We start from the raw sequence: 10,227 nt of genomic DNA on the forward strand, positions 1-10,227 counted from the left end.
CTGGATCGGGAGGAGGGTGGAAACGATGTGGGGGGGAGTGCGGGTGGTTGGATTAGGGTTTGCGGGGGGTGTGGGGATAAGGTGTGGCCGACTGGGCCAGTTGGGCCGGCCTGTCAGGCCACTGGCTGGGCCGAGGCCCAGTTGGCCTGGGGGTTTTCTTCCTTTTTCTTTTTATATATATTTTCTTGTCTCTTTTTATTTGTAGTTTCTTTTATTTTCAGTTTTATAAAATTACCACTAGTGCCTAATTTGTATTTACCAATAAACTACTACGAGATTAATTCTTAACCCATAATAAAATAGTGTTAGCATTTTATAAATTCAATAGGCATTTGTTTAATTGTTTTCACTATTGTTTTAATTGTTTTAGGGCCTTTAAATATTTTATCAAAGTTTGGTTTCTCCACCAGAATTACCTATGTATTATTTGGTTCACTCCGAACATTTAAATTTTAATATTTGAAAACTTTTATTGTTTACTCGATTTTTGAATTTGAAATTCGAACTAGGTTCCGAACTAACGCGAGTTTATCCACAGTAACCGAGGTGACGTGGCATCATTAGCGGGGATTACTGTAGCTTAATTACCCGGGCGTCACACTCTTTCACCTGCACGAACTTTACAAATAATGATTTTTAAAAGCACCTTGAGTTGCCCATCCAAAGAGATGGAAAACCTTGATCGATGAACGTACTTGGGTCGGGGATGATCCCCTAGATGTGTAGGCCATCAAATCACTATATTTTCACCATGTTGTCGATGAAAGATTTTAATTTCACAAAGAATCAAACCAACAAAAAGGCTTGACACAACAACATAAGCAAATCAGATCAACGAGTGAAAATTTATTCTCACAAAACTATGATAATCACTAGATGATGACGAAGAACATGGAGATCTTGAAGATACGAGGTCCCCCCACCTCTCAGCACCAAGATGGCAGCCGGAGGCGAGGGGACCTAAATTTCTCACATGGCAACAACGGCGGCACAAGAAACCCTTATTGTTTGTTTAGTTTCTTTTTGCAGGGTAGTTGTTTGTTTATAGTATGGTTGTTTGGCTGAAGCAAGGGCCCTCATCTAGCCTTCCCACGTGCATAAAAAGACGTCGGTAGAAACTTGAGCCCAAAATGGTGGACGCAGCTTTGGTGCCTTAAAGGCACCTACCTTTGGGTCACTGACATGTGGGCCAGCCACCTGTTGGGCCCACATGTCATAGACACAAAGATAGGTGCCTTAAGGCACCGAAGCATCGTTCCAAAATGGTAGATGGCTGTTGTAAAACAATTACCAGATTGGCCGAAACTTTTACCAACAAAAACGATCAAACGCACGGTGACATTCCTGTGTACTAATATGGCTAAGAGATCAATAGTTTGGTTTCCTAACTCCAACAAAAGCCCAAACGCCGGTGAGTTAGTTGCAGGGTTGAGCTCGCTTCCTAGCTACCGGTGTTCGACACCCACTATGCTATTTTTCATCATTTTTATCCTCTGCTGTGGACAGATGGGAGCATTAGGTGCGGATAACCACAGCCGCCAGATGCGGATCGGACGGAGTTGCATGGGTTCGGTACTTCCACCAAGAAGATGTGGTGTGCCACTTAGATTTCCCTTTTAAAAGATATGTTTTCTGAAATTCTACACCATAATTTATAAGTTAATGAATTTTTAGAATATACTACTTTTAAAACAAGAATATATACATTTAAATCAAACATTTATAAAAAATTGACCGCCTTTCAAATTTGTTGAATATTTTTAAAATTTCTTAAAAAATAAATTTAATTATAAAAATCTACTTTTTCATATTTTATTTCATTTATATAAACCGAATATAACATTTTTGCATCTAAAATAAAAAATTACAATAGATTCTCGAATAAAAATGGGTCCGGACCATTTTTACTCCACGGTGACCGATCCTGGGATTTTGGCCAGCCCAGCACAGCGCCGCATCCGCGTTTACTCGCTATACCGCGCCTTATGTTACAGGATAGGAGCTCTACATTCTAAGCTTGAACATTTTTACAGGATATGAGTGTGCAAAAATATAAAATAAAGAGAAAACCTAAGAAAAAAGCCAATGCAATATCAGTGAAAACACCTATTTGAAAACCACAGGGACAAACCTTGTGGGCGCTAAATTATTGCGCTGGCCCAAAATAGTCGGCTGCAGGCGAGCTATAATAAAAATCAGTACTGGCGACGTATATCCTCTGCAATAGTTGCTCAATAAAAAATGCCCCTGCAATATTTCAAAGTCCCACACTCTATAGTGGGTCGGCCCAGTTTCTCTGTTTGCTTTTTCAGGTTTTTCGGTGTTTACATTCGTGTTTTTTGGTGTTCGCGTTTCCCTTTTTTTGTTGCCTCTTTTTTCTTCTTTCTTTTTCCTCCCCATTTTGGATTTTACTATTTTTTATTTTCCTGCACTTTCGTTTGAAAAGTCAAAACTTATAAATTTGAAAACATTTCTTTAAAATTGTTGAACTTTTTAAGCACAAGAAGATTTTTTTTAATTATTCAACTTTTTAAGTATCCGTCAATATTCTGTGATTTTGTGATTTTTTAATATATTTTTATTAATGAAAGCTTTTAAAAAAATTATCAACATTCTTTAAATGCACAACATTATCAGAAATATGTTATTTTTAAAATCTACGCCATAATTTAAAGGTTCATGAATTTTGAGAATATAAAGATTTTTTAAACAAGAAAATATTTTATTGAAGTCGAACATTAGTAAAAATTTGACCACCTTTAAATTTTTGAATATTTTGAAACTTTACAAATTATTTTAAAATTTAATGATAAAACTATATTTTAGTATTTTATTTCATTTATCTAAACCGAATATAACAATTTTTTATCTGAAATAAAAAATTCCAATAGACTGAAATAAAAATGGCCCCGGGCAATCTTTGGTCCACGGTGAGCGGTACCTGGGATTTTGGCTAGCCCAGCACAGCGCCGCATCCGCGCTTACTCGCTATCCCACGCCTTATACTACAGGATAGGAGCTCTACTTTCTAAGCTTGAACATTTTTATTTTGTCTAAACAAGCAAACCCTCAAAACAAATGTGAACGAACAAGTAGGGACGTTGTAGTTGTACTTCTGTTCGACAGGTCTGGAACTTGGGAGATCGCCTTAATTAGGGCTACGATCGCCGTTAATTTTTCTCTCCAAACCGGGCGCCCACCTATGTTCGACAGGTCTGGAACTCAGAAATGAAGATCATCAGAGCCATTTCTACCGTGTGGCACCACTTTGACGACATCCTGCTCTTCTGCTAATCCTTGCCCAAAGAACAGTAGTAGAGTACATCTGACCTCAACACTTAGCAGAGATTAGCACCATGGATAAATATGGACCTCGAGAGACAGGAGCAACAACAGAATGGGAAACCACACACAGAGATCCAGAGCCGAGCCCTGCATCTGCTGCTCGATTTTGGGTTCTTCTTCTAGTGTGATGATTTGCTCAAGAGCATACACGCATCAGAGTAGCGCTATGATCCAAACTCCTTGAAAATCTTGTGGTGCACATCGATGGCTTATCGTGTCGGCAGGAAGGCCACAGGCCAAAAGCTTTCCGGCCATGCTGCATAATGCACAGATACAGAACAGCAAAATCATACACTGTTTCAGGTGCTAAACCTCTCGATCGTCAAGCAGCCAACAATCTCGGAAAGCAAATGACCCAGTTCACACAAGTTCATGTAAATTTCCTATTGCTTTCTTCCATTAGGCATCTAATTAATCGATACTATAGCAAAATAGCAGAGGCAGCAACTCGTGGATGATACACAAGTAAGAAGACAGAAAGATGGCAAAAATTATCAGTCTATTTCCCGTGGATTACATGATGATATGATGATGATGAGCTTATTCACATTATCACATAAGGCAGAGTATCAGATATTCAGAACTTGAGTGGTAGTAAAACGGAGACCAAAAATCCAATTCTATCGAGATAGTAGAAGAAGCACTTCGCAGTAGGCAGCCGCGCCGCCGCGTTAGTCCGGGAGCGGGAAGGGGGAGGGAGGTGACGCATCCGAAGCAGCAGGCGGGAGGCCGATCAGAGGCGGAGCAGCGTGTCGCAGCGCCAGTCCATCTCGTCGGCGGCGGCCGCGGGGTCCGGCAGGTTCAGATCGAAGGGCAGCGAGGACGAGGAGGGGCGCGGCGGCGCGGCGGCCTCGTCTGCGGCCGCGGCGGCGCCCCCCGACGCGCCGTCCTCGCACACCGCGGACGAGGAGGAGCCGCAGTAGCTGCGGCAGTCCTCCTCGATGGCCGGGGCGCCGATCGCGGCGGCGCGGAAGAGGACGCTGGTGGGCGGGACGTTCCCGCCGCTCCAGGACTCGATCGTGCTGCTGTGGCTGGACGTGGCCGCCGCGGCCATCGTCGCCGGCGCGGCGACGGGGGCGGGGGGCGGCGCGCGCGGCGGCGCCGCGGCGGGGGAGGCGGGGAAGTTGGTGCGCGCGGCGGCGCCGCGGAGGTTCCGGGCGGCGGCGTCGTAGGCGCGCGCGGCGGCCTCGGCGGAGTCGAAGGTGCCGAGCCAGATCGGGGTCTTCTTGGCCGGGTCGCGGATCTCGGCCGCGTACCGGCCCGACGGGCGCCGCCGCACCCCGCGGTACCGCACCTCCTCGCCCTCCAGCCCCGGCCCCGGCGGCGGCCTCGCGCGCCGCATCGCGCCGCCTCGCCTCGCCTCCCCTCCCTCGGCGGAGCCTGGTGTGGTCTCGCTCGCCTCGTCTGGTGTGGTCTCTCTCGTCTCGCGCTCGCTCGGCCTCCTTCCCTCGGCGACTCCACCGTGCGCGCCTTGTTTGTGTGTTTGGTCGGCACTCGGCAGCGGGCTGGCCGGCTGACGCGGCGGGCCCGCCCACGACCGGGCGTCGCGTCGGTTTGTTTATGATTATTATTCCATTCCAATTCCAATCGACCGCGTCCACGTCCCCGTCCTCCTCGGGTCGGGTGAGGTTGGGGTTGGGGTCGGGTCGTCACCTCCCCCTCCCCGCACCGCGTTCCCGCCCGGCGTCAGCGCGACGCGTACCCCCTCTCCCGGCCGCTGGTAGACTGACCGTCTGTCTGTCTGGTGGACGGATTTTTTTGCCCCTTTCTGTGATGGACGGATGGGTGCGGAATCGCGGTGGTGGCCACGGTCGGCAGTAGCGCCGTCGGCCACTAGCGGGGCATATTCGCCGACGCTGCCGCCTGCCCTGCCGGTGCGTGCCGTGCGGTCGATCTTGGTTGCGCCGTTTATTTTATTTATATATCTACGGGACGGGATTTTAAGCGCACGATTCGTGGATGAGATTGCTGGGAGCCGACACAGCGACACATGGTAAGCAGGCGGGTTGCGTCTGCTCTGCTGCCACACATGGAATTCTTCAGGAAATGTTTCTTCCTTCTAAACTTCATTTCTGCAATTTTGAATCCATGTATGTTTCTGCCAAAATTGCCCGAAAAAACACAAGTCCTACTATAGTGCCCATTCATCTTGAATTCTCCCACCAAGTATCTATTCCGAACAGTTGTCAAAGGTGCATAGGCTACGGCAGTACAGCACTGAAGACAAAAGGAAAGAGCCAACGCGTCTCTGAACGTTGTGTTACACGTTTATCGCTTTTCCCGCACAAAGGGCAGGCATAACCTTGCACATGCGATGGGTCTCTCATGCTTGCCTACTTCCATCATGAGTCATGGCAGACGAACAACACTTGAGGAATAAGTTGCGACTGACGAGAGGTCAGCAGCAAGTTCACTGGTAAGGGTTGCTGAAGTTCTTGAGGAGGTCCGGGATGTCGTGCGCGAGCATGTCGTCCACGGCCTGCACCATCTTGGGCTTCATCTTCTCGAACTTGTCGATGCTGTACCCGGCCAGCACCTGCTTGAAGTGCTCCAAGTCAGGGAAGTCGCCCGCCGGAAGGTGGTACTCCCTCTGGACCTGTTTCCAATACATCTCAGGCGTCAATGGAGCAAGCACATTGTGCAGAAAGGAGGCAATTTATGAATCAAGATGCAGGCGTAACTGAAATTCATTTGGTTTCATCTTGGGACGCTGTTTTGTATGAAAGTACCTTTGCAAACTCATCTTGTAAGTTGTCAATGAGTCGCTGTTGAGCCTTGGCTTTCCCCATCATTGCAGGCATTTCCTTCTTCAGCTGGCCAATTATGTAAGCATGGATCTTCGCAGCTCTAGCACGCTTCACAAACTCATTGACCTACGCATGGAAATGGTGGGCCAGTCAAATTGAAATTCTGCAGTCCATATAAGAATTGCATACACATGACACATTACTTACCCGGCGATCACAAGCCTTCTTAGGTATGTCTTTCAGGTCAGCAAGGAGATCCTCTTGCTCTTTCTCAAACAATTCCTTTCCAATTGGCCCAACAGCTGATTCATTCACAGGTTTGTCATTAAACGACCTGCAAATATTAACTTCGACGTGAGTTTCAGGTTACGATGCAAAAATATGAACACACAGTCAGTCCTACACCTGGTGCTGGATTCACAGTTTCACACTGCATTTTGGTCTTCAAGAATATACATTTTGGTACAACCTTCAGTCTCCAGAAGTAATATTACTAAAGACTTAAAGCATTATAGAGAAGAGGACTATTACCCAATGTAGACACGCATAACCTCAGGGGTGTTTAGAACTTTCCCAAGAGACCACATCAGCGCACCGTACACTCTCATAAGCTGCAGCACACATAAGGGAAAATTTTGGTTTCATATAATCATGTGTGCCGGGTTATACCTAGGGAAAAAATAGCAGGAACTTACAAGTAGATTGCAAGAAAAACATATACCTGCTGAGTGTCAACTTGGTCTGCCTTGTTCAGCACCACACGTATTTTGTCTTCATTCCCACGTAAAGAAGAAATGACACGCTTGAATTCATCACTGATATCGAGCTTGTGAGGATCAAACAATAGAAGAATAACATCGCACTTTGCAGCAAACCATGAAGTTACACCAGTGAAATCATAACTACGTTGGGTCCTTTGCTTTTCACCAGAGAGAACACCAGGAGTGTCGACAAAGGTGATATGATCCAGTAGCTTCAAAAAACAAGGCAGCTATCAGTGTCTGAAATGATTGTTTCACATGTATTAGTATCTCAATTAATGCTTACAGGATGTGGCATCTGAGAGCATTCAAACTTTGATAGGAATGCACCCCCAAATGTTGTAAGACCATTGAAAGGCATATCAGCTTGGACTGCAATTGTATTGCCAGGGACAGTCCTTTCATCAGATCCTGACTGATGTGGGGGGAAAATATGAGAGATCAATGGGATAAATACGAGTACATTAACAATATAAGCAAATAGGGAATGCAAATTGATAAGATTTTTATGTCAAATGTCAGCCACAAATCCTGTCTCAAAAGAAAGTGCATAAATATTTTACACGTGTGTATTAAAACTCTAGCCACTAAAGGAATTTTTTAATGAAAAGTGGGATAAACAAAACAGCAGTTGTCTTCTGTGTCCCATTGTATTTCAGCAAACTACGAGCACAACACCGTCGTGATAAAAAACTTCTCAAACTCCTGGGTTATTACCAAGTTATGTGTTTATTAACAGCTCTCATCAATTCATGCTTTTGCTGACATAGAAACAAAAGCAACTACTTCCTCCGTCCCATAATATAAGAACGTTTTTGACACTACACTAGTATAAAAAACGCTCTTATATTATGGGACGGAGGGAGTATTAAATCCTCACATCATGCTACAAAATTGATGAAGCTGGGCAGAACAGACTCTACTGTCATTGGTCCATATCTGTATGCCATCTTTGTTTCTTACAAAAGAAAGAGCTGATGTTTTCCAATCAACATAAACAATTCAGTTAACACTGAAAAGCAAGCATTCCGAGTAAATATGCTCAAGCAGTAATCATCTGAAAAATCTCTTATCCTTGCTGCATGTACATAAATATTCATGCAACACTTACCATCACAACCACAAATCTGTCAGTAGTGGGCTCTGGTCCGATATGAGCTCCTGCATTTCGAAAGGCCAATTAAAGTTGCAGTCTGATGTTATAGAGAAACGTACCACCAAAGTAGATGGTGTGGCTAAAAATGAAACTCAGGTTTTCTGTATTAAATAAAGCCCCAAACCTGGGAAGTTTGATTTCAACAGGTGCTTAATGAATGTTGTTTTCCCTGTAGAATATTGACCCAAGAGCATAACCATTGGCTTCGCATCGAAGTCACTGTTCGTCTGAAATATGGAAGAATAAATGCAATGACATGAAAGTAATGACTCAATAACACAATCAGGATGAAAGAAGATGAGGTTGAGAACATTGTGATCTGTAAATCATAGGAAAACAATGGTTTAAACAGAAGTCTATACCAGCAATGGGGAGGCAAAATCATTGAACCGGTATGCAACTTCTAAAGGCTTCAGTTTTTCGATGTAGAGTCTTTTCAAGCCATCAATTACAGAAGTAACAGCAGTCAGAGGCGTTTGAATCTACAAAGCACCAAAGAAAGAGACTGCTGTGAATACATGCTCTAATTGGCAAAGACAGCTTCGATGATTCAATAAGTTACAGTGGTTTAGTTAACAACAAAGAGAGAAAAATAATATGTGCTGCAATGACAAAGTTACTGAAAATGGAAAGATTGCACATAAGTAGAGTACCTTCTTTGCTGATTTGGAACTGAACCAGCTGTTTGTAGAAGGTGCTTGCACCTGAGGGGTGCCTGAACAGAACAGAAATGATTAGCATCATAGAGGACTTTATTATCATGATTTACCGTGGGAAAAGGGGGCAGACTGATTACCATTTTCTTGTGGGCGAACTACATTCACAATAGCCATTGATCTCTAAAAAAGAAATACCCATTACAAAATACCATGTTAGTGTGAGAGGCGGTAAATTTACTTGAATGCCACAGGGTAATCTATACATTTTGTAAACTTACAGCAAGCAGTTCATCAAGACCTTTCATCACAGGAGGATCGAAGCTACTCAGATCTGCAAACACAGCCACAAGCCATCCAGCTCAAACATCACACACAGCTGAACTCAGCGGAAATAAAAACAGATGAGGCGCAGTTCACAGCCCACATCATAACAAGGTGTCACCAACCTTCACGCTTGAGACTGTCCTGGGTGATCTCATTGCCCGCTTGAGCGAGAGAAACGAGCTGCAGATTGCAACAGACGAAACCGTCAACACCGCACAGTCACATCTCACATCTCCTACTACCAGCAGCACAGACGCGCCTAAACGGTGAGGGCAAAAGTGGGCAAACCTGCATCGCAGCCGCGAACTCGCCGAAGCCGAGGTACCCCTGACGCTTGGAGTCAGCAATCGCCCAGACCTTGAATCGGCCGACAACGGACTAGTTAGACTCCCATCCACCAGCGGCAAAACTCGGGGTATCGGCGGCCGGTTCACTCACCTGCTTGAGGTCGGCGCGGGAGAGGCCGGACATGGCGAAGAACTTGGTGGCGTCGGCGCCCGTGACGCGCCCGTCTCCATCTGCAGGGACAGCCGGGGACGCGGCCACCGGAGAATCAGCAAAGCGTCGGCCATCCCCTCCCAATCCTTCGATTTGGGGGCGCTGGTGGTGGGAACGGCGAAGGTTGCGAGAACACGCACCTGGGTCGGCGATGGCGAACCAGTCGGCGTAGATCCTCTGGTGCTCCTTGGAGCAGCCCACGGCGGCGGCGGACCGCGCGATCTCCATCCACGGCCTCCCTCCTCGAGTCGGCGGCGGCGGCGGTGGCGGCGGGCGCGAGCAGCAGCGGCAGCAGGAGTGGACAAACGGAAACCTCACGGGGTGCGGGTGCTCGTCTCTTCTCCCCCTTTTGGGCGTGGAATGGGGAGGCATTTGAAATCGGGGACCCCCCACCCTGCCCTACCGAGCACGCGCCCCGGCGATTTTTTTCAGTTTCTTTAATGGGGCTGGACGCTCCCCTTTATTTTAGGGCTGGACCGGTGCTCGGAATTATTGTTTGGAATGAAACGGTGTTCGGCCCATATGACTAGACTAGAAGGCCTGTTAGGTCAGTTGTGGGTTGTTTTTTCTTTTCATCTGGGCTGAATGAAAACAATCAAGAAACGTCTCCCCTCTCGTTAGGGTTTTTCCTACTCTCGGCGATGGCGGCTGGCCTCCCGTAGAGACTTCTCTCCCCTACCGTTCTACCCCCTCCGGTGATCTTTGGTGTCTTGGGGCCTCGGAGTCGACGGGGGATT

The 10,227-nt window shown here is 46.4% G+C and overlaps 2 protein-coding genes across 2 annotated transcripts; both read right to left on the reverse strand.

Annotated features, from left to right (window-relative positions):
* Positions 1-3,827: 3,827 nt before the first annotated feature.
* LOC123132343 (ethylene-responsive transcription factor 3) lies at positions 3,828-4,944 on the reverse strand. The gene has a single exon (XM_044552118.1). The coding sequence runs from the start codon at positions 4,685-4,687 to the stop codon at positions 4,079-4,081; it is 609 nt and encodes a 202-aa protein (XP_044408053.1). The 5' UTR covers positions 4,688-4,944; the 3' UTR covers positions 3,828-4,078.
* Positions 4,945-5,488: 544 nt separating this feature from the next.
* LOC123132342 (EH domain-containing protein 1) lies at positions 5,489-9,867 on the reverse strand. Its single transcript, XM_044552117.1, has 16 exons — positions 9,631-9,867; positions 9,431-9,510; positions 9,281-9,349; positions 9,115-9,172; positions 8,947-8,999; positions 8,806-8,848; positions 8,663-8,724; positions 8,372-8,491; positions 8,134-8,236; positions 7,965-8,014; positions 7,140-7,268; positions 6,814-7,065; positions 6,624-6,703; positions 6,300-6,426; positions 6,075-6,218; positions 5,489-5,941 (listed from the first exon to the last, which is right to left on the reverse strand). Exons 1-16 carry the CDS (start codon positions 9,860-9,862, stop codon positions 5,756-5,758), a joined length of 1,788 nt encoding a protein of 595 aa, XP_044408052.1. The 5' UTR covers positions 9,863-9,867; the 3' UTR covers positions 5,489-5,755.
* Between the last annotated feature and the right edge of the window lie 360 nt (positions 9,868-10,227).

The sequence above is a fragment of the Triticum aestivum genome, chromosome 6A, assembly GCF_018294505.1.
Source record: "Triticum aestivum cultivar Chinese Spring chromosome 6A, IWGSC CS RefSeq v2.1, whole genome shotgun sequence".
In the NCBI taxonomy this organism is placed as follows: domain Eukaryota; kingdom Viridiplantae; phylum Streptophyta; class Magnoliopsida; order Poales; family Poaceae; genus Triticum; species Triticum aestivum.